We start from the raw sequence: 25,548 nt of genomic DNA, 5'->3' as shown, positions 1-25,548 counted from the left end.
TACCTGTTACAATTCACCCCGATTATGACGGTATCATTTTCACAGGCACAGAAATATCGGTATATTTTGTTTGCATTCTGTTTGTGACAAGTTAATACAGATTTTCGTTGTGGAATAAATGTTGATTTTCATAGTTCTGTAGTGCAAAATTAAAGGAAGGCAGTGGAGACGTAGAGCGATTTAAGTGAATGAAAATAAATCGGTAGACAACATTTTTACAATAATTCCTGAATTTATTTCATCAAAAAAATATAAATATATGTAGTTTCAAACATACGTGTTGTACAAAAAATGGACTAAGAAATGGACGCTTCCATCTCGATAAGCACATTAATAAACTGTAGAAAAATGTCCAGAGCTATCCACACGAGATAAACTCTTGAGAGATGTTACGTCCATTCGTACGTACACAGTTTAGGTATACGTTAACCGGAATGACGCCAGAAATTTTATCCAAGTTGAAAGTGCCTGGGTTTACAATAAATGTAACTCGACGAAACACCCCAGTCAGTAGTATAAAATTTCGGGCGTCAACAAGCAAGAGCTCTTAAGCTTCAGTACAATATAATAAATTAAATGTGTTTAGCGCTGGAAGACTGCCACAGAGAACCACCGCATATCCTACAATTCTTCGCCACCGTTCGCAGCACATTCTGAGGTCAGAGGACTCGCAGCAGAACAGTTCCCCAGCGGGGCAGCTTGTGTTTATTCTGTTACATGGCGGCAGTAGTGGGTTTACCACTGCAGCAGTACCCGCCTGAGTCATCGGCTCTAACGAAAGGAGCGGCGAGCCACGCTGCCGCCGTCCGTTTGTATGAAAAGCGAGGCAGGAATTAGAAATTTTAATTACGTATTGTCTGAAGGGACCGGCTATGTCTTATTGCTCAACGGAGCTGGAAGATTGCTGCCACGAGCTCGCTGCGAATTAAGGACGTGCGAGGTGAAGCAGAGAGATACGACGTCTGCTTGACCATGAAAAAGAGAAGAAGGTTTGTGATGTTTAATAGAGTCCTTGGCACGTTTACTTTCCTTGCACCGGTAGGTTGAAACTACCATCTGGGCATGCAGAAGCTTGTTTCTGTAGTAGTAAGTGAAATGTGCAGAAGCATAAGCGAAAAGTAAGAGACTACTTCACAGTACAGAGCTAGTATGCAGAGTCGCTATCACTACCATCTACAGAGAAGAGGAGCAAAAACAATAAGCATTTTTGCTGTAAGATCGAAAACCTACTAGTAATGGAAAAAGGAATGGAAAGAAACAAGATAAGAGATAGAAAGAGAAAGTGGGAGAGAGACCGTAGGAATAATACAGTGCACAACCAGATACCACGGAAGAAACGAAGAAACAACTCACAAGGAATTGTATTATTCCTGTAGCAACTCAGTTTCCAGAAATTTTACTATGCAATGCGATTGGAGACACAACTTGTAATAGGGAAGTCTATAAAATAAGCAAAGTAGAAATCATCGAACTAGTTACTAGAAGACACATGATCTATTCACAAAAAGGAAGAGAGGAAGACAAATGGGAAGAGACAGTGAAAGAGGAAGGAAGAGAAACACAACGTCCTACCATACATTATAGAGGAAACATTCTAAATACACTGCCCTTACTTACAACTGAGTGAATCATTATGCTTCTGGAGCAGTTCGAATCCAAGAAAGTAACTTGAACTTTCGATCCGTTTGAATGAACAGGTTAACAGATGATGGTCGCCTGAAGTGGTCTACATGTGCCTCGGTCCATATAGATGGGAAGTTCTGGGGGCTGGTGGTTTACTGTAGATGCTTCCAAAGCTGCGTCGTCCGAGTCCGTTGTCTACGTCGTCGTCGTCACCGTCGTCGCAGTCGTGGTCGCTGCTGTAGACACGACCCCGCCTACTTCCTGCCGGCGTTCTCGGGCTGCGGCGGTTGGCTGGCGATGAAGTCGAGGGCGCGCTGGATCGCCGCTGGGATCGGTGGTGGGGTGGGCAGGTGGGCTCCCTGAGGCTGGAAGCCGTTCTCGTCGGCCGTGTAGGTGACGGTGTAGACGACGCCGTCAGGCCCGGTGTACGAGTACGACCCCTGGGCCACTTGGGTCTCCTGGTCGACGAAGCCCAGGTTCTTGACGAAGCCCTTCTCCTGGGCCAAGATGCCGTTGCCTGTCTCGTATCTGCCACAGAAAAGGTCACAGTGAACAACTGCTCGTGCGACATTCTCCCTTGTCGTAGGTGTTATAATACAGCTTTTGGGGAAAGACATGTAATACAATTAAAGTGGAGCTATTCACAGAGGTCCAGTTCAATTATCGTATGGCAGCGAAACTTCGCTGATATTCTACTACGTTATACGGAACCGATTTACGCCCGAAAAAAATAGTTCCTATTTTCGCCACGAGGTGAAAATCTGGCGCTGTGAACTCGAGAAAGATATATAAAAATATTTTCGTATGTAATGCATTAGGGATGGGACGTGGGCAGATAATACCAAAAAAGTGAAAAAGGCCTATTGTTGATTTTATTATTAACCGATGCTTACACAGTTTGCTCAATATCAATATCAGCACCGCAGATGTTAACACGGTGCTGTATAGCGCCAGATTTGCACCTGGTGACCAAAATTGGAACTACTTTTTTGCGGCATAATTTGGTTCCTCATTACTGTATTAGCATATCAATCGACTTCCACTGCCTTACGATACTTACAGCCAAACCTGGATCTCCGTGACAGCTGTATTTTAATTATAACCACCAGGTGCAGTTGTTGTTGTTGTTTTTGGGGGGAAGGAGACCAAACAGCGAGGTCATCGGTCTCATCGGCTTAGGGAAGGAAGTCGGCCGTGCCCTTTGAAAGGAACCATGCCGGCATTTGCCTGGAGCGATTTAGGGAAATCACGAAAAACCTAAATCAGGATGGCCGGACGCGGGATTGAACCGTCGTCCTTCTGAATGCGAGTCCAGTGTGCTAACCACTGCGCCACCTCGCTCGGTCCAGGTGCAGTATGTAAAAATAAAGAGGCCCCAAAAAGAATGGAAGATCCAAATATTAGATTAAAAATAATTTGTGGCAAGGGCAGTCTTCCCTCCCTAATGTTCAACCTGTACTGCAAGGATCTAATGACGGACAGGAGTGGGATTAATATTTATAGTGGAAGGATATCAATAAGATTCGCTGGTGAAAGTGAAGATCAATTAAAAGGCCTGTTGAATGGGATGAAAAGTCAAATGAGCAAATAATACAGATTGACAGTAAAACAAAGGAGTAGGGGAAATGTTGTTATGTGCCAACTTAACATCAAACGGCATGAATATCAACAAAAGTAAAACACCGATACTTAAATGTTGTCGAATTACGTAAAGGAACACTGAGGAAATAAGATTATAGAATGAGGCAGCTAACAGTAGAAGCTTTAGCAATATCTTACTGCAGAAGAAAACAAGATTAGACGAGTGCATCTGACAACTAATGAAAAAGTACTGAATAGAAATGTGGAGAAAAGACATTTATGATACAGCTTCACTGAAAAACAGGATCATTTGAAAGAATACAGCCTCGAGCAAAGAGTAGTAGTGAACTTGGTGATAAAGGGAAGTGTTGGAGGGGCAGATGGTAATAATGTTAGCGTGGGAGACCATGATCTGATACTAAAACGGTTTGAGTGCATGTAGTGTGAGAAGTGATACACAGATAAAAGTCATTAATGTAACTTCTTCTAAATAGTGATAAATGTGAAAAGATTGACTGAAAGAATACTTTTCATAAGTAATTGCTTTAGTTTCTGCTTTACTTCATAATCTTCCTCTCGCTAGTATATATTCAAATCCTACATCAAACAGTTTACTTAAAAAGGAGTAATTCCAAAATTAGTAGCCGGACAGAGTGGCCGAGCGGTTCTAGGCGCTACAGTCTGGAACCGCGTGACCGCTACGGTCGCAGGTTCGAATCCTGCCTCGGGCATGGATGTGTGTGATGTCCTTAGGTTAGTTAGGTTTAAGTAGTTCTAAGTTCTAGGGGACTCATGACCTGAGAAGTTAAGTCCCATAGTGCTCAGAGCCATTTGAACCATTTTTGAACCAAAATTAGTAGTAAGTCATTAAGATTACTTTAAGTAGTTATACACACGGAATACGTTAGAAAACGAACAGAAAATTTAACCGGAAATGCAAAAGAGGGCTCCGAAGTAAACTGTCTCGAGTATTGCTAACGCAATTGGAAGTTGAGCGGTTAAACATAAGCGTTATGTCTCGTACTTACATTCACGACTCAGGTCACAGGCTAAGCACTTCTTTCATTGAAAAAAGCTGTTAAATCTTTTTCAGGCAGACCACAACAAAAGCACCCTGTCGTCCGAAGACATGATTGTACGAGAAACGCGATGTTTTCTTCCTTCGGCCAACTTAAATACAACTGCCACAACTACGTCGCAAGTGAAACTTAGAGACTGAAGCTGTGTCACTGCAAATAACATAGCACTTCCTTCTAGGGTAGTAATTTATTAGTCATGGTTCTCACTTTTCGTTGGTCATTCGATAATTTAAAATATTCAAATGAAGTTGAGGTGTATTAACCTCGTATGTGATTGCGTGGATCGGAAAATAAGGAAACAGTCGCACTGTTGCTCTCGCCCTCCTGTTTAATCAATTACCGAGGACTTGCCTCTTTTACAGGGAAGATGAACTGCTTTCTCAATCGTTTTCGGGCTCATGATTTCAAATATTTCTTCACCCTGCCAGGTATGTATTACCGAGCTGTTGACGTATTACGAAGTCACCTTCTCGTTCTTGTAGCTGACCTAAGTATGTCTCAATTGCAGACTTGGTAGGTTTTTTAAAGGTCGCCCGAGACAGTGTTTGTGGTAGCAGAAGAAGCGTTTTATTGAATTACCCATTGGCTACGGCATCCACCGACGGCTCTCTCGTGACTTTCGAAAAAAACCGCTTCTGAAAGCACGACTCTCAGCCCTACATTTTCTTCCACACCTGTCGGATGATTTTTTCAGCGTAAGCAAACACTACCGGCATGTTGTTGTACTGTGTATCGATGTAAGGTTATCGACAAGTGTTGTGGTAAATAATCACATTAGTGTCGCTTGCTGTGTAGTGCGATATATTGGTCTGCTGCTACACCTGACAAATTGTTCCTGCTTTCACTTCACAGGTCGCACGCATAATGTCAGCAGCACACTTTGGAAAACTCTGGACGGTAGACGAAACAATCTTATCTTGCATTCCGCAGTTTCTGAAGCTACCCAAAGAATACGTACGAATCGGCCTCGGGTGTTAAGAGAACATAGTGGGTGTGAAACGCTTTCGCTTTACCACGCGGAATCGTGGGTGGGTCAACAGTGTTCACCTCTCAGCTGGAAAAGCGGTCTTGTGAATTGTTTTACGTCAGTGCGCATCCATAAAGAAGCAAATAACGGCCGGTGTAGTTCGTTACGACAGGTACGCGTCGAAGCCCCCCGCGGTTTGTAAGACGATCTGCCCAGAACGTAATCTGCAGTAGCCTATAGCGTGGTGGGCCAAGAGAAAGTCTTACAGAAGGAGATTTCTGTGACTCGAAAATAGATTTTAAGGATTGGGAACGTGGATATCCTTTTCCGGAAAGACACAGTGCCTCCTTTCTCGCCGCTGACACTCGTAGAAGTCGCCCGCTTGATTCCGGCAGACTTCTACAAGTGTCATCTGGTATGTAAGTATTCCTTGGAGAAAGTTGCGCTACACTGCAACGCTGTACATAAATTTCACAGCTACCACGCTGAAGTTCCGTCGTTGTAAGTTTCCATCTGGAGTGTCACATATTTCCCAGCAACTTTGCCGAAATTTCACAGCTGCTGCAAGCTAAGTGTGCGACAGTAGATTTCACCGAAATATCAACACAACGACCTCATACGTTACCGTTGCAATTTAGTTCGACAGCGGGTATCAGTATCCTGAAAATTGTTACTACTAATCGCCAGTGGTTGCTTGCCATCCCAGTTTCTTCCACCATAACAACACGCAGGACAATGAATTTAATTTTGTTTTTAACAGTTAAAAAAAAAGATACAAATACTGCTAACAGCTATCTGATTGTCTTACAACAAAACACTGGCCTAAGATACAGCAACACTTTGTTTTCCACTCCATTGTCAGTTGTGTACTTCTTGGACGCAAGCTAAAATTTTCGTTACTGCATTTATTTAAGTCCGTAGCGCTTAAGAAATATTAGATATTTTTAGCTTGATAACGAGATTTGTAACCATAAATCAGCTCTACAATGAACTCTGGAGGCCCAAGATTTTTTGCTGTGGTTCACCAGCAACTCAGGTCAATTCCTATCACAAAGAAAAGCTATAGGAGACACCGATTTCTCGACCTCTAGGAAATAGAAACTATCCGCTGATATAATAGAACAAGAACTGGATGCCGATTTGTAAGGCACAGATGATTGATATTAGACAGAGTTTATGAAGACTTGCAACAAAATAAAGCAGACACCACAGATAACGTTTATTGGACGCCACAGATAACGTTTATTCAGCATGGGATCTCTTCATCGCAGCTCACCCAGTTAGTAAGAGATGTTTGTAAATTATGCACAGAAATCCCTCTAGTGAATTACTCTTCCTGTAACTCAAAACCACATCAAAATCTCAATAGCAGTTTCTGAGTTTTTTTACGGATTAAGAATCCGATGTAATTTTGTAACGGCAAAAATATTTTTATGTGATATAATTACAAATTAACATTTCACTTAGGAGAAGAAGAACTCTTCTTAGCCAGTAAAAAATAAAATAAAATAAAATAAAAGTTTTCTGTTGGTAGCCGGTTTCGGTAAAACTAAGTTACCGTCTTCAGATATTCAGAAAGTTTATTACAAACATCTTGTACCAGACACACAAAAAGCCGCCAAAACATCGTTTCCATAACATAACTCGCCTTGCCTACCAGGCTGGCAGAAGAATTGTGACGTACGCTCAAAAAAATGGTTCAAATGGCTCTGAGCGCTATGGGACTTAACTGCTGTGGTCATCAGTCCCATAGAACTTAGAACTACTTAAACTTAACTAACCTAAGGACATCACACACATCCGTGCCCGAGGCAGGATTCGAACCTGCGACCGTAGCGGTCGCGCGGTTCCAACCTGGAGCGCCTAGAACCGCTCGGCCACTACGGCCGGCTCCAATGCGTCGCTCAGTTCATGTTTTATGTACCTATAAATTAAGTGGGAAGATTTTGTATCTGGCTTTAGATTTTTGTAATAATCTCTTTGAAGATCTGAACATGTAAAATTAAGTTTTACCGAAATCGACTGTCTACAATTAAGTTTTTATAGCGATCTCGGCTACGAAGTTCTTCTTCTCCTAGGTAATCACTACAGATCGCCCCCTCCAGTTCAACATAGGTAATAAATTGACCAATTTCAGGTTTCTTCCTTTACTTGTGCTCTGAAGCCTTCCTTTTACCTATATTTCAACGGGATGGCTTTAATGAGTGAGTTTGCAAGTTACACAAAATGGGCCTGTATTTTGATCGCGTTGACCTACATCGTCAAGGGACCAAAGACTTTAGTATGTGGAATAACTTTGAACTTGATATTTCTTCTCGTTCCTGACATACAGTGGTCTTCACAGACAGACAGACAACGAAGTGATCCCATTAGGGTTCTGCTTTTACCATTGAGATACGTAATCATAAACATGAGGATATTCTCGACAGAGTTGGGAAGGAAAGGAATAAATGGAAAACACAAGGAGTAGAGAGTAGAATATAACCAACTAATAAGCGAAGACTTATGTTTAAGACGTAGTGTGACATGAAGCGGTTGGCACAGGAAAGGAAAATGTGGCGAACCTCGATGTTTGTAGAGTTGGCGTATTCTCACTCGCTACACGGAGCATACGTGTAGGGGTCTTACCCGTATTCGTAGGATCCGTCGGCGGCTGCGTGCGGGACGTTGTTGTAGGCGATTATGGGCACAGCCCTCAGGTCGGCAGGGCTCAGGTTGTACCTCTGGGCGGTGGCAACCGCCAACAGGGCAGCGACGATCAGGGAGACCTGCACACATAGAGAGGCGTCTAGACTTGTCGGCGAGAAATAGGGACTGCAGAAAATATCTAGTGTTCTGTAGTTTAGGAGTTTGTAATGTAGATGGTGGCGATGGGCCCTGACTGTGTTGCTCATGAGAGACAAGAATTCGTGGTACGTTATTTGGGCACATAAATGTCTAGAATAGACCAGAGAGAGCTTAAGGTCCCCATGAAACTAACAGATCTCTAACAACAGTGTCAGGATTTAGACTTTGGTGAACAGTCTATGGATTAGTATGAAGTGTACGCCTCCAAAACTTGACTCTGTAAACAACCAACGTTACAGGAATTTAAAACACTGAGATTCATTGACGAATATGTACTATGAAAGTCACCACCGTTGCTCCCTTGCTCACCAAGTATTGGTTTGGAAGATTCCTCAGACCTTTACGGACAAACATTATCTGGTTGAGCGGCACCATGTTCCCGTCAGTCAGTTGACGTTGTTTACAAAAGCCTGCTTTCTATGACCTCAGCCACTCATTACTGTTTGTTCAACAAATGAAATGTTTGAAGACGACTGAGTCAGCCACCTGTGTACAACTTTTCGGCATGAACATTTCCACTTACGGCTGTCAACAAATTTCATCTGTAGCAATTACAGTTTAAATCATCATTATAAATCATCTTCCAGCGAACTCTGTGTATGCCAAAGGTGAGATGCCTGAATCGGATGTGAGTCAATGGCGGCATTAACATGAGAAACTGTTGTTGTTGTGATCTTCAGTCCTGAGACTGGTTTGATGTAGCTCTCCATGCTACTCTATCCTGTGCAAGCTTCTTCATCTCCCTGTACCTACTGCAACCTACGTCCTTCTGAATCTGCTTAGCGTATTCATGTCTTGGTCTCCCTCTACGACTTTTACACTCCACGCTGCCCTCCAATACTAAATTGATGATCCCTTGATGCCTCCGAACATGTTCTACCAACCGATCCCTTCTTCTAGTCAAGTTGTGCCACTAACTTCTCTTCTCCCCAATCCTATTCAATACCTCCTCATTAGTTATGTGATCTACCCATCTAATCTTCAGCATTCTTCTGTAGAACCACATTTCGAAAGCTTCTATTCTCTCTCGTCCAAACTATTTATCGCCCATGTTTCACTTCCATATATGGCTACACTCCATACATATACTTTCAGAAACGACTTCCTGACACTTAAATGTATACTCGATGTTAACAAATTTTTCTTCTTCAGAAACACTTTCCTTGCCATTGCCAGTCTACATTTTATACACTCTCTACTTCGACCACCATCAGTTATTTTGCTCCCCAAATAGCAAAACTCCTTTCCTATTGATGATGTTCAAAATCTGTTGGCATGTGTGTCTGACGAAACTAAAATTTGTAGACGCCCATAAGCGGGAATGATCATGTTCGAGTCAAAAGTGCGTCTATAACATAACTGATGATAAGAGAACAGTGATCACACACGAATGATGGGAAGCTGAAAGACCGAACTTCATGCAAAATGTCCTGTGCCTTCAGCAATAACGTAGTCTGAGACGCTCTGAATTTACAAGAAAATAAAATGTGGGAAGTTAATTCCTATTCTCTACATTATAACCAAGATTTACGTAAAATTTGGCTTCAGAGGCGTGTGAATAAATGAAAGAGGGGACTGAAACAATAATTGAAAAATATGATCAAACTGCACAATTTTTGTTTCGTTGCTTATTACTCTGACTATTTCTCAAGACTACTCCTCCTTTTGAGAACCAAACATTGAGACCGCGTAGTAGATTTCGCATATCTTACATACTGATAATGATTGCAGCTACTGTTTTCAACGTATCGTATTACACTTGGACGTTAAAGCAAACGACTGAGTAGAGTACAGCACAAGTGTAGTGACAAGCTAGAAGAACGAAAGATACGCTTTTCACATACAGTCAGCAATACATCCTACCAAATCACCTGGCCAAAGTTTAGTGACCATAACAGACAAAGCTTTCTAAAAGCACAGTGATGTCGAGAAATGCCCATAAAATTAAGGGAATGAACGTCTATGTGAAAATGTTTCTACATTTGTTGCTGTTTTAGTTTTCAGTCCCAAAATTTATTTATTTCTCTATGCTAGTTTATCCCGTGTAAGCTTCTTCATCCCCGCACAACTACTGATACCTGCATAGTTTTGAACCTGCTTTCTCTATTCAAACCTTGGTCTTTCTTAATAATATTTGGCCTCCAAACTTCCCACTAGTCTACTATTAACGATTCCTTCATATCTCAGAATATGTTCTGTCAACCGATCCTCTCTAATCAAATTGCGTCGTTAACTTCTTTTTTCCCCTATTAGATTCTATAGCTCCTCACTAGCTTCTCGATTTACCTATGAACCCAAGCATTCTTCTGTAGTACCACGTTTCAAGGCCTTCTTTTCTCTTCTTGTCTGATTTACTTACCGTTCACGTTTCATTTCCACACAAGGCTACCCTCTAGGCAAATATTTACAGAGAAAAAGTCCAAACATTTAAATTTAAATTAGATATTAAAATATCTTTCGCTTTCAAAAAGACTTCTCTTTGTGTTGCCAGACTGCGTTTCATATCTTCTCTATTCTGGTCATTGTCAGATATTTTGCTGCCCAAACAGCAAAACTACCACTTTTAATCCACTCCAGTTTCATATGCATGACCTGATTTATTAGCAGTATACTCTATTAACCTTGTTTTACTTTTACGCTATTTTAGAATAATAATTTAAAAATTTAATTTGGAGCTACTTCTCGAATTTTCACAGCGTAGTGCCCAGGTGGCGCAGCGGTTAGTGCATCAGCCCAGAGAGCAAGCGACCTGGGTTCCAGTCCTGGCCTTGGTACCAATTTTAATTCATTGCTTCAGCCTGTTTTCATTATCAAAGATAAGTTGAAAATTATTATGTCTCTGGAACATGTAAATTATCTGATTAATTGTCGATTTGTGTTTCTTTCGAAAAACGAATGACGTTCCAGTCACTGGGCCAAATTATAATCCCAGGTCCTTTTTGAGTCCATCTGCCCAATTTCGTGAATGTTGGACACATTCATTAGTAAAGGAACTGGAGGAACTTTGTCGAAAGCAGGCGCAGTAGCAGCTCACCCCCAGCCGCGAGACAGCTTCAACCTCGACCTGGGAAGACAGTACTCATTTCGCGGCGTAAATTAGTTTTACGTCCGAGTCTAGGACCTCGTCCCCCTTGGTGCGGTGTGTTCCGTCAGTGGGTCGCTGTGCGTTAATAATCCGGCCTTCCGACACACGTGCGTTCAGCCGACCGCAGACGCCTAACGGCGTACTAAGGGACGGATTTATGCGTGTCGGGTGATAAACAGCGACACGTAATGCGTTTGCCACTACCTACGCGTCTGGCTTAGCGCCGCGGTCACTATGGAAGTTGGGAAGAATTAAATAAACGAAACTAAGAAGATCCTCCTATATGTAAATGAGTATCTTGCTGGCACAATTTGTTTAATTAATCGCTCCCGAAACCGGTTTCCTTGTCCTCCTCCAGATGCATTATGGAAGGATGGACGAGGTGTCCAGGTGTTCCGGGAGAGCTAATTTGAATTTTTAGTGTTTGCGCGCAGCGACACGTCCTGTAAAACAAATGGGCTGTCCGGATTTCCTTACATGCAACAGACAAATTCATCCACCAGAATCAGCGAGTAATATTTTCTCTAATATAAGCACAAATCCAATGAGGTGACACCTAATCTTCCTTGTACTGCTGCGTTAACCATTTACTCGTAGTACTGTCGCAAGTTAATATGTCAGCACACGGATATTGCTTGCCCATACGCGGGTATGAAAGTAGTTTCGCCTTCCTTTCTGGCTCTCAAAGCCAGCACAGGAAATACACACGAATACGTTTGAAGAGTTATCTATTTTTTTTCTCACACTCATATAAAATATGTTGTTTCCTAAATCTTAAATGGGTTTAGTCAGACAGGCGAAGCCTATGTTCAACATCCTTGCTCGCTCTTCCTGGTTGAGGTTTGTAACGGTTACCCCAAATCGCCTGAATGTTTTGCGGGTTGGTTCCTTTAGTAACACTTCCTTCTCTTTCCCTGCACCGTCCAGATAAGGGGCTATTGACCTCAATATCAATGCGGCTGTAAGCTCCAATCTATTTTTCTGCCCTCAACTCCCAGCCGTCATGCACTTGAAGTGCAATAAAATGCCAATATTACCTGAAACGTTTAGTAATTTAAGGTCTTTAAAGCGCTAGTCTCATAGCCTGTAACCGAGATCAGTAACGTGCTCTTATGTGATGGCACTGGAATCAGACGTAACGTGTTCGAATCCTGGAGGTGGAACAACTTTTCACTACCAACCTATGTCTGACAAATGGAGGAGACGTGGTGGTATAAATTTCCTGGTAGGCAGTTTTTCCACCGGTGTCCCTGGTTTAAAAGTTCCAAATCTCTCTTTGTATTTCATGGCGTGACGATATGTGGCATTGTTGATGATAATCCCACCAACAATGATTTAGGACATTCACATTTTCCTGTACCATCAGAGATGAACATGAGTTAAAGATCGTGTAACTTCTTGAATTACTTACGTTTATTCTTACGTTTTAAAGGCCTTCATCAGTGTTGTATATATAAATAAATAACCCCGCTGAAGGCGATTCGCAACAGTGGCCGAAACATTGTTCTATACAAGGGTCTGACGAGGCAGCTACGTACTCCATAAAAATTTTTTTAAGAAAATGTCAATCGCGGAATCCTTTGCTGTCACGTTCAGTGGGTTGGTAATTACAGCCTAGCTGAAAACAATGAAAGACGTTCCGTTGCTATGCCTTAATCTGCTGACAAAATATCGAATTTGCTGCTAGAAGCATTTGATAAAATTTGTTTCAGGACGCTCAACGGCAGTCTTTCAAAATATGGAGTAAGTGCTTAGTCAGAGTAAACTCATCCCTTGTGTGGAATATTCTTGGGAGAATGGCTGATGGTCGTATATTAACGCCGTGAAAGGCTTTTTGGCAGTGAACATTACAGGGGTTGCTTATCTATTTATAAAAGTGGATAGTAATACGGTACATGGGGGCGTACATGTCTACATGCACTTTTATACTCTTTCCTTAGATTGGCACTTGCAATAAGAAATATTTCTCGGTGTTGGTAGTCAGTTTTTGTTACTCCTGCTTGTGCATGGTAAAATGCATGAGATAAGCGTTCTGATTAAAATTTACAGATGTGGTCCCTCATCTGACTGCGAAGTTTGACCAGCACAAGTCCAGAAGAATACAAACAACAGTAGTACGATCTACAAAAGAGCTTTAGGTACGAGTCAGTCTGTCGGTAACCTGAAAACTTGCAGTCAATTTCCTCTGCGCCTCGATTTTAATTACACAATCGAGCAAGACAATAGTGAGCTGTAGATGACACATTTGGAAATTTTGGTAACTGCTGTTGATTGAGAGACGATCAGAAAACAGCGCTGCAGACTGTATCATACGCGTCTGCGGGAGCCCTCGAGATCTCGAAAGACGTCGTCTTGACCCCAGTCACGCCGTTCTCAGCCACGAGACGAACGCGACTCGTAGTGGGTGAGGCAGTAGTGACCTACGCGTGGTCTCCCATTTTGCAAGGGGCTAGTCGGACGCGATGCTCAAGGCTGAGCTACTTTTTGAGGCTACTGTTTAGATAATTTGGAGCAGAACTGGTCAGCGACCACTTTGGCTTCACTGAAAGTCTCTTCCTCACTTAAAGCTTGACGTCGATGCCTGTAGGGTAACTATCCTTAGAACAGTGGCAATTACCATAAATGGAAACAATATCTTGCGAATTCTATAGCCACCCGAAACCCCCATATTCCACTGAAAAAAACAAGTAAGTACATAGCAGAGGAAGTCAGAAGGTAAATATCCGTAAATCATAAAGATGGGTTAGACTGAATACATTGCCTTATGAGAGTAGACATGGATTTTGGGAAAACATAAACTCTCAAAAGCCAACTAGAATGCTGGGACTCCAGTTTAAAATGGTTCAAATGGCTCTAGGCCCTATGGGACTTAACATCTGAGGTCATAAGTTCCCTAGACTTAGAACTACTTAAACCTAACTAACCTAAGGACATTACACACATCCATGCCCGAGGCAGGATTCGAACCTGCGACCGCAGCAGCTACGTGGTTACGGACTTAAGCGCCTAGAAACGCTCGGCCACAGCGGCCGGTGGACTCCAGTTAGCAGCGTGAATATAACATGCGACTAGCGAGTTACAAACCCACGTCGAAAATTTTATAAACATGTAAACCAACCGACAACCTTCGTCTTTTCTTCAACCGTTTCTCAGTCTTTGATACATCTGTCAACAGTCACGTTCCCAAAAGAGTTTCTGTAATACAGACTGAACAGTGAATGTTTTCATATTCCGGAAAAAAATTGTCGGTTGTAATAAGTACGCGTCAAATCTTAGCTTCGTTGTGTTTTTGGAGATAACCAGATTTGAAATTGTTGCCCACTTTACAACTATGCAAAATTTGCTAATTTACAGTAGTGGTATCTGTCGCTGTCAAGCTTCCCATGGCATTTCTACGGCGTTACACATGATCGCTAGGCTGAGATATCGAATTAAAGCTATCGAATTAATGACGCGCTGATTGTGACGATACACTGAGTTTGGATGGCTTCATATGTCCAATCGAACATGTGTTACGTTTTCTGTGTTGTTCCCTAATTACTTGAGGCGAACGCTCGATTCTTTGAACAGACACGGCCGATGGAGTCCCTCCCACATACACTATTTGGCACGTAAGTCTACAACTCCAATTATCTCGACAAGGACGGAGAGTTATCTTTCTTTCTCTTCCAGAGCTCTTCGTGGTCACGTGTCTTACGTTACACCACTTGTTCTAATTCCCTACGAATCCTTGTTTCATGATAACTCATTTATTCCATCTGACGTCTTCGTCTAATTTCCAACTTTTCTACGTTTTCTCGCTGTTCTTCAGTCTCCAAGTCTCTGTTCCGTACTTACTCAGGTTCCTTACTCCAGTACGTCCAGCTGAAAACTTTTCTTTGCACATTGTCAATAACGAACAAGAGTTTCCTGTCTTACGTCATCACTGCCAGCAGAAAATTTCTAATAAAATACATTAGATGGAACGACTAAATTTAATCGAGATGACAACACACCAACACAGACTGGGTGTCCGGAGATCCCAGTTCGGCTATAGAGACTGTTTTTAGATGTTTTCCAAAGAAACACGTGATACGTTACAGAACGATTCTTGAAAAATGAGCTCGACAAAATTTCTTTTCAGTCATTCACAAAGCAACCTTCCGTTCTGAAACAGGAAGAGACCACAAACTCAAACCTTCCTACCTTAGAACTGAATCAGGTGCTGTAATTGATATTTCCTCAGGGATACTTCGCACTAGAATGCAGCGTCGTGTTATTTTAGAAACCTTCTCGCAATGATTTCGTATCGTCTGCACTGACCTATTTAGTGATGGATAGGTAAACTAAGCGAAATATCGCAGTGGTTGCGACTATCTTCGGTACCATCCACTTTCTACCTATTCGTTTTATGTTACCGAAACCAGAAGACACTTTAAAATCATCCCTGTGAAGAAGCGGCCCTAAATATCGTTGTCCAACTAACAAAGATCCGCATCTACATTCGATCACGAGGTGGTATTATTAAAATCCGGCCTCACTTGAAATGTAAACAATGACTACAGAAGGTAACATCTTATGAGTTTCTACACTGCGCCATGTTCCTTTTGGAAGTTCTTTAGTAGTCGACATTTAGAACCTTCTGCTGCGGTTTTCCTTCAGGACTCTTCTATTATTCCCGATGTTTGGGCATCCGGATAGACTGAACGAGTCCTGAAAGTTAGCAGAGTGCTCGAAACATTAGCGCTTGAAGAAGAAGTTTGAAGAGATCCATGACAGGGTCTAACAGCTCAGAATAAGTTTACCTTTAGTGACCAGGAAAGCCTGTTGACATATAATAAATACCGAAGTCGTAACGGCATCGCTATATAATTCTGAATATGCAAGTCAAAAATCACATATACGTTAAAGCAGAAATGTATCCGAAAATGGAGTGTCCCACGAGTGGGTCACAAGATAACCGTATCAGAACAGTGGTCGAGTTCGTACCAGCTTCATCATGTCTGCGGCTGCGGCTTTGGAGCTGGGTCGTAGGTGGAAGGCGTCGATGTGGACTGTACTGCCGAACGTGTGGCGCGCGTATTTATACTCGGCGGGCGACGGGGACGGCGGCGGCGGCAGCGGCGACGCGGGGGCAGGTGTCCACAGGAGAGGTGTGGGGGCGGGGGGCGTGATGCAACGCCGGCGCGTCTTCACTGAGGAGCGTCCGAGACCGCACCGCCCCCAGCCACGCCGCTCTGGCGTTTTTCGCAACCCGCCTTCCACCCATAAGCCGGTCGGACCCCTACACCACCGACACCGTTGCCTCTCGTCGTTCCCTGCACCGCGCTAACAATTTCCTCCGCCCAAGGTTACTTTTAATTCTGTGCGCGTACTTCAGAAGGACACCACGAAAATCTTCCCTCTTCTCTGCGGGACTGTACGGAGCGTTACGAGGTAACCGTCGAGAAGGAACCGGCATTTTAGGAAAGGCATTCTGTCTCACACAGACATGCTGCTCCCGCAATAAACAGTGACGGACGCAATAAGTTTAGGGACTTCTTATAACGAACCAGAGCCTGGGGATTTTTGATCAATAGTAGATTACGAAAGTTTAGGGACTTCTTATAACGAACCAGAGTCTGGGGATTTTTGATCAATAGTAGATTACGATACTAAGTCAGTATGACGATATTTGCAATTCCATTCTTTTTTCAGACGTTTTACTTAAAATTGCAAGTCTGAATTATAAAAAGCAAGCCTATGGGTTGGCGTATTGTGTGGAAGTCCACACATATTATTAGAACGTATGCGTGTGTGTGTGTGTGTGAGTTGTAAGTAGGCTGTTTAAGTTTTTATATTGGTAACGCCATGTTGCGCTCTGTATGAAAATCACTGGATGTGCTGTGTGCAGTCTGTGGCTGGGTGGCATTGTTGGAATAGTCGCTATTGTAGTGTTGGGCAGTTAGATGTTAACAGCGAGTAGCGTTGCACAATTGGTGAGCCGCCAGCAGTGGTGGATGTTGGGAGAGAGATGGCCGAGTTTTGAGAGCGGATGATCTGGACGTGTGTCCATCAGAGACAGTAAATTTGTAAGACTTGATGTCATGAACTGAGATATATATATACGTTCAGTTTTGCTCAGCTGTTTGAAAAGCAAATAATGTAAGAGGTTTATCAGCACAGTCATTCATAAATTTTTCTAAGGGGACGTTTCAGAGTGTGTGTGTGTGTGTGTGTGTGTGTGTGTGCATGTATTGCACGTTTGATTTTAATACATTATATATATATATATATTTATAAAGGGAAACCAGCACAGATAGTAAAGAATACAAAAGGTCTTCGGGTATATGGCACAGCATTTGTGATACATAACTCATTCTCTACTAAGGTACTAGAATTTAAATCTAAATCACCAAGAATATCATTGATAACATTCAGAAATAAAAATAAAAAGTACACACTTATAAATGCCCATGCACCAATAAATAAAGACAACCAACAAAATCCAGAGAAAGTGCAGACATTTTGGGAGGAACTGGAAGAAACAATAGGGAAGATCCCTGAGCAACACACTACAATTCTGTTAGGAGACTTTAATGCACAAATTGGAAGAAACGAATTATCAAAAAGCACAGGGAGGTTTACAGCACACACTAAAACTAACATGAATGGCCAGAGATTAGTTGAGTTTTGTGAGAAATTCAAATTGAACATTATGACAACTATATTCCAGAAGAATCCCAAAAAACAAACAACATGGAAATCACCGAACAAATTACTTGGCGAGTTCCAGATTGATCACGTGACAATAAGTTATGATAATTCAAGGGACATTCAAGATGTACAGGTGGTGAAAGGGGCCAACTTTGATTCTGACCATTATCTGACCAAAATTAAGATGAAATTAACACCAGAAAGAAGTCACAAGAGTGACGAAACAAAAATAGCCAAATATAGAGTACAGGACTTAATGCTCAATCAGCAAGTCTTAGACGACTACAAGGAAAAGACAGATAAAATCAAAAGTCACAAATGGGAAGAAATTGCAACCTCAATACGAGACGTAGCAGAACAAACAATTTTACTAACCAAAAAGAAAAAGCATCCCTGGTGGAATGAGGTCTGTGAGAAAGCACTACAGAAAAGAGCCAGAACTTGGGAGAAATACAACTCAACCAAAAGGCCAACTGACTGGGAGCAGTTCAAAACGCAAAGACGTGAAACGACGAAAATCATTAAAAGTGAACGAAGGAAATATGACACACAACAAATACAGAAAATACAAGATGAATTTTCTAAGAACAATACACGCAATTTCTTTCAAACATTCAGAACTACAATAACAAGATATAAACCACCGACACTCTGCTTCAAAGATGAAAAAGGAAATCTGATCACCAGCGTGGAACAAAATTGCCAACACCTAGCGAACTACTTTGAAACGCTGCTAAGCTGCAAAAGACCTGATGAAACCTTGACATTTGAGAAGCCTAAGAATAAGCTACCAGACTCTGAACCACCTAATAAAGAAGAAATTAAAGAGATCTTGAAAGGATTGAAAAACAATAAAGCATCTGGTAAAGATTCGTTAGTCGCGGAACTACTGAAATACGCAGGAGAAAACTTAATAAATAATTTCGAGGCGCTGTTTGAAGAGATTTGGAATACAGAGAAGATTCCGGAGGAATGGAAGACAGCATTGATTCATCCGTTACATAAGAAGGGTGCCAAGACAAATGCAAATAACTACAGAGGTATCTCATTGTTATCAGTGGCCTGTAAGATCCTATCCAAGGCACTACAAAACAGGATTGAAAATCAAGTAGAGAAAGAACTGGGTGAATATCAGGCTGGGTTTAGAAAAGGAAGATCATGCAGTGAACAGATATTCAGTCTACTCTCCATAATACAACTTCGCGCACGCACATCGAAAAATCTAGTAATTACATTCATAGACTTCAAAAAAGCATATGATTCTATTGATAGACCAACCCTGATTAACACATTAGAAGAATTTGGGATTGATGATAAAAGCAGAAGTCTAATCCAGGAAACCCTTACGGGAACAAAATCGCAAGTGAAGTTTTTGGGTAGATTGTCACAACCGTTTGTAATTGGAACAGGTGTTAGACAAGGGGATGGGCTCTCCCCACTGTTGTTTAACATTGTCCTTGAAAAAGTGGTCAGGGAATGGAGAAAGAAGATGGCAGAAGCTGGAGTGAAAAATGGGATAACGTTAGGAAGAAATAAAACAAAAATTGAATGTCTGGCATTTGCTGATGACATGGCAATATTGGCAGATGACATCGAAACAGCAAAGATTCAGATAGAAATGCTGCATGAGATTGCTGAGAAGACAGGTCTACAAATATCGTATGAAAAGACAGAACTGATGATACAGGACAAAACAGACCCAACACAGACATTGCAAACTAAATATGGAATAATTAAGAGAGTTCATAAATTTAAGTATCTAGGGGAATGGATTACACCGACAGGGTTACCAAATGTTTCACTACAGGAAAGAGCAATAAAGATGGAAACGGCATACCAGCTATGCCGAAATGTATACAATAAAAAGTCGATCTCCATCAATGCCAAGCTCAGGCACTACAATGCGGTAATAAAACCAGAAAGTTTGTATGCGATTGAATGCATCCCACTGAACAGAAAACGTCTGTTGGAGAAATTGGAAATAGAGAAAAATACTGAGAAAGATCTTAGGACCTAAAAAGGATGGACAAGATTATAAATTGCGATCCAATAAAGAGTTATACGAGAAAATTGAAAGACTGACAACATCCTTTAAAAAGAGAAGACTGAGTTTCTATGGGCATGTCAAAAGAATGGCACCAGAAAGAACGGCAAAGAAAATCCTGGAATACATGGAAAGCAGAAAGACACAAATTAACTGGCTGAAAGAAGTAAAAGAAGACATTGCAGAAATGAACATTATACCAGAGACAGTTTACAACAGAATGGAATATAGGAATGCCATCAACAAAATACAGGGATTCAAAGACCGAACGCAATCAAAGAAGACGGGAACAACCTGGTCGCAAGAACGTAAAGAAGCCCACTCAGAAAAAATGAAGAAGTACTGGGAAGAACGCAAGAAAAAGCACAAGAAATGACTGATGCTTAGCGTAGTCCAAAGTTGACTGTAACGAATAATAATAATAATATATATAATGACTTTTGAACACTATTAAGGTAAATACATTGTTTGTTCTTTATCAAAATCTTTCATTTGCTAACTATGCCTATCAGTAGTTAGTGACTTCAGCAGTAAGAATCTTTTATTTAGCTGGCAGTATTGGCGCTCGCTGTATTGCGGTAGTTTGAGTAACGAAGATTTTTGTGAGGTAAGTGATTCATGAAAGGTGTAGGTTATTGTTAGTCAGGGCCATTCTTTTGTAGGGATTATTAAAAGTCAGATTGCGTTGCGCTAAAAATATTGTGTGTCAGTTTAGTGTTGATCAGAATACGTAAAGAGAGTAATGTCTCAGTACGTTCAGTTTTGCTCAGCTGTTCGAAAAGCAAATAATGTAAGAGGTTTATCAGCACAGTCATTCATAAATTTTTCTAAGGGGACGTTTCAGAGTGTGTGTGTGTGTGTGTGTGTGTGTGTGTGTGTGTGTATTCCACATCTCCTCCGAAACCAGTGGGGGGGGGGGGGGATTTCAACCAAACTTGGTACACATGTCCCTCACTGACAGCTAACAATCGCTGTCGGAGTAAGAACAACCTACCTACCATAGATCAGAGGAGATATGACGTCATAAACAATGAGAAACGTGAGCAAATTCCGCATCATGCTTGACGTTTATGTATTACTTTGTCCTACTAACTGTATTCACAATAAATTTCACGGGTAGTATCCAAATACGCCACTAAGTAAACCTACAAATGTTCATCAGGATACCACGCATACTTCTGAAGATATGACGTCAAAAACACTGAGATGCATGAAATACTGCCGCAGCATGCATTACGTTTGAGTTTATTACTTCTTTGTCACCACATTCGCAACATAATCGCAAAAAGTATCCACATATGCCTCAAAATGTATCTACACACATATATAATTGTGTGACACATAGTTCAAAAGATGTGACGTCATAAACACTGAGATACGTGAAAAAATTCCATATCATGCGTGAAGTTTTAATACGTTTATTCTTTACTATTAATACACTCCTGCAGCCAGATAGTTTAAGGACGTCTCCGACATCTGGTATCGGTTTTGGCGACTTTCAACAGCGAAGCGCAAACGCCAGATGGTGAAACTCATTGTCCTCTATGACAGCCATGAGTAGGGGTTGCCGTAGAGACGTTTACAAAATCTGTTGTAAGACACTTGAAGCAGATTCGCCCAGAATACAGTAACTGTCCGGGATCATGTTTCTTAATTTGGTTACTGTGCTTACGTGTTTGTACATCATGCATATTTCTTTGTATGACTGTTTCATAATTTCAAAGATGTCTTAATGAATAAAGGGAAATGAAATTTTTTAGACGCTAGAAACACAGTTCGCTTTTTTTTCGTCTCTAATAGAAAACTGACAAAACGAATACTTGGGAATTTCAGGTTTGTCAACCGGTATTTATTTAAATTTCATATTTTCCCTGGGTTTTTGTTTAATGGTTTGTAAAAAAAATTTTGTTTTTGATTTTAAAGGAAGTTGATTAGCCTTAAAATTCCATTTGTTTTATTTGACCATGAATGGTATTTAGTTACCACTTTAAAATATTTTGATTACGGATTTCCTCATAACATTTTACTATCTGTTAAACCAAGAACTGCTATAATTTTTCAAAAGCAGCCTCAGTTTTCAGACATATGGAAGAAAATATAAAATCTTTATTATTTTGGCGATGAGACACACACTGTAGTTTCAACAAAACTCTGTTTCAGATTTATGTATGATAATATATAATTATTTTCTTCTTTATAAATTTTACTTATCTCAAGAGAGGTATTTATTTGTTATTGATCACTCACGTATGCAGAAAATTACGTATAGAATTTCATAAGACTAATCGCCGGTTCTAGAACAGCCTATAACCCCATATTGTAATACATCGTTTGTCATACGCATCAAAAGTATTTAGTCTTTGTCAAGGCTCGTGTGGTACAGTCGTCGTCTTGATGCAAGGTAGGGAGTGAGCCTTCGTGTGGTATACTGAACGTGCGGCAAGTACGACTTCTTATGATGGAAACTGTAATTTGTGTTGAAAATCCTTTTGCAGTGTTTTATCTACTTGTTGACTGAGGCCAGTGAGCAGTATAAAATCTGTGTATGCCTGAGAGAAAACTCTCTTTATCAGTTTGCAGAAGACTGATGCATAAATGTCAGTGGTTTGCCATTCATGGATGGCAAATGGTTCAAATGGCTCTAAGCACTATGGGACTTAACATCTGAGGTCATCAGTCCCCTAGACTTCGAACTACTTAATCCTAACTAACCTAAGGACATCACACACATCCATGCCCGAGGCAGGATTCGAACGTGCGACCGTAGCAGCAGCGAAGTTCCGGACAGAAGCGCCTAGAACCGCTCCGCCACAACGGCCGGCCTGGATGGTACATAAAACAAAATGCGACGAAAATGTAAATAAGTATCTTCACTAATGTTCGACAAACCCGGACTCTTACTTCATTCCATAGCAAGAAGAAATTTAGAGCCATAAGTATGTTCACTAATTAAGATGAGTATCAAACTTTTTGCTCATTACATCATCCATTGCGGGACTGCTTTTTAACATTGTCTTTTCCCTTTCTATATAATGACCCATTTGCATAGCTACATGACTAGGTGAAGAAATGCAGTTAATTATTATCAATATTCGTAATTATGACTTTTAAAAGGGCGTAGGAAGCAGCAACTTTAGACTCTTTTCGATTACGCTGGCGTCAGTGGAGATGAATCACACGTTCAGCACAAGATGGATAAGCAAGTATTTTGTGATTCTTCAGTTTCTCCCGGTGTATTTCTTGCTCGAACAGTGCACGGGTGTACTGCCGGTCCATAGTGTTCAACGGGCACAATATTTCGGCAATCAGGTGCGCTGTTCGCGGGAGCACCTGACGATGGCGACATGTCTGATCGCCGAAATATTGTGCCCGTTGAACACTATGGACCGGCAGTACACCCGTGGACTGGTCGAGCAGCAAGTATTTTGTTCTAATTTTTCCTTGTTTTTAAAACGCAAGTTTTGAATCATTATTGCCACAACTATCATCATCATCATCATTTCCAGTCATACCCTGCACAAAATAATGAGATATCTCCATGTGAAATATCGAGGTGCATTGTCAGAAGTTGTCCTCAATTAAGGTGATCTTACGTTGTTTCTTCCCATTGTTTCGAAAGGCTTTAAGGATGATCTAATTTCATCGGTCTGGTGACCTCCCCCTAGGTCTGTTTTCTGAATTCCACCGCTGCACCTGATCGGTCCATGTCTCATAGCGATTTTCCAAGTCAGCCCACTCCCAGCTGACCTTAGAAACTAATCACATGTCAGCCGCCCTTTTTCGTCTTCCTCTGCATACATTGTCTCTCTCTCCTCACATTGGGGCTAAATCAGCGCGTATTTATTCGCCAATATATCTTTTTATTATTATGAAAGCCAACATCCATCTTCACTATACAAGGAATCGAAGAAATATCTGGGGAGAGGAACACCACGGTATTTAGTCTTAATGATACAAATACCCGACATTCGTCTGAAGTGCTTAAGGGATGCCTTAAAGGATATGAATCCGGACCACAGAACGACATTATTTATTTACAGGACACCATCGTATTCAATGTGAGCTCTATGTCTCAAATATTAAACATAGATGTGCTAAATTAGTTTTCGACTGTGGTTAGAATAAGTACACATTTTTACAACAATCTTTCATCAAAAGTGGTTCAAATGGCTCTGATCACTATGGGACTTAACATCTGAGGTCATCAGTCCCCTAGAACTACTTAAACCTAACGAGCCTAAGGACATCACACACATCCATGCCAGAGGCAGGATTCGAACCTGTGACCGTAGCAGTCGCGCGGTTCCGGACGGAAGCGCCTAGAACCGCTCGACCACCGCGGCCGGCAATCTTTCATCAAGACCTATTTTACGGAACTCTGCACTGGAGTAGTGGCTTTCGTGGCCAAGACTAAATTTTAAATTGAATGTTGTTTTTTTCCTTCAATAAAATATACAGCAAATATGATTGACATAGTGGGAAAATATATTCCTTCCTTCAAGGAAATTACCATGCACTTGTCGACAAGATCCACCTCATCTTTTTCTCTCATTCCATAGACCAAAAGCGACTGTAAAAACTAATATTAAATGTTAGGTGAAATTTATTTGTAATATGTTAACATTAAAACAACTATTTCAAAAAATTAGACCTTTCGACGTTATCGGAAAGAACTGCATCTTCATAGTTTATTCCGTAAATTATCCGCAAATAGCATAAGACTTTCCTTCATGTCACGTTACTGAAACTTAATGCTCGTCTGCTGGTTGAAGCTAGTAGACAGTTTCTATGTTGGAGCTCAAAAACCTCTGGTTTCAGCTCCACACCTCGATTGTTTGAAAACTTTAAACTGTCCACCGTTTCGCCTTAATAGCTGAAATTCTTTTCTTACAGCGTTGAACTGTTTATGCAAAGAAGACTTTAGTATGTAAGCTAAAACTTAATACCAGAAGAATTCCTTGTTAGACAGTCGATATGAGAAACAGAGTTATTCTTGAACAGGGTACTCAAAGGTCAGTTTTGTAAGTCTGTAACTTTCTATAATCGATTAGTGTGAAGACACGCAACTGGTTTCATTTTAGTCGGATACTCTCTGCTCGTAAAATACTGCTGTTCTTTCCTTTCCATAATGTTAGTTGCTCGAGGCGTCACAGAATAACTTTTTCATTCTATTAGTCCCATGAAATTTTGGAGCAGTACATTTTTAACGGATGAAATATTCGTAAAAGAGGTATTCAGAATGAAATATCAGTTGTTTACAGGAGAAACATTCGAAATAACACCAAAATTTATTCGTCTAATTTTCCTCAGAAAGCCTTTTAGATATCAAATTCGGGATTCGTACTTGTAAGCTGATGGCAGAGAGAGATTGTACCGTTCCTGATAACTGTCAGTTAATAGACAAAGATGTTTTTAAGACTGAAGTGCTTTTGCTAGCACGATTATCAGTTTAGATGCGATATCCCCAGTCTCTTTCATCATCGTAAGTCAGACTTGAAAGGGTTTGTAACTATTATCAGAAAAGTAAGATTTGGATGTCCTAATGACAGAGCTGTTCGGAGCGTGAACATCAAGTAACACGAAGCAGCTTGATGTAATGCATACATCGTCTAATTCTTCATCTCAACTCACCTTCAGAAGTAAGCAT

General features: G+C 41.1%; 1 protein-coding gene across 1 annotated transcript; it reads right to left on the bottom strand.

The window, feature by feature from the left end:
• Positions 1-212: 212 nt before the first annotated feature.
• Positions 213-25,548, bottom strand: LOC124545767 (endocuticle structural glycoprotein ABD-4-like). The gene is made up of 4 exons (XM_047124712.1): positions 25,533-25,548; positions 16,151-16,356; positions 7,879-8,018; positions 213-2,151 (listed from the first exon to the last, which is right to left on the bottom strand). Exons 1-4 carry the CDS (start codon positions 25,546-25,548, stop codon positions 1,878-1,880), a joined length of 636 nt encoding a protein of 211 aa, XP_046980668.1. The 3' UTR covers positions 213-1,877.

This window comes from Schistocerca americana, chromosome 8 (assembly GCF_021461395.2).
Source record: "Schistocerca americana isolate TAMUIC-IGC-003095 chromosome 8, iqSchAmer2.1, whole genome shotgun sequence".
NCBI lineage: Eukaryota > Metazoa > Arthropoda > Insecta > Orthoptera > Acrididae > Schistocerca > Schistocerca americana.
Note: the sequence above shows the minus strand (reverse complement) of the source record. Positions and strands in the feature narration are given on the sequence as shown.

Coding starts and splice junctions, on each gene's coding strand:
- LOC124545767 (XM_047124712.1), bottom strand. Junction 8,019..16,150: donor CCGCAGACATGATGAAGCTG/GTACGAACTCGA, acceptor CTATGTGTGCAG/GTCTCCCTGATCGTCGCTGC. Junction 2,152..7,878: donor GACGGATCCTACGAATACGG/GTAAGACCCCTA, acceptor TTTCTGTGGCAG/ATACGAGACAGGCAACGGCA.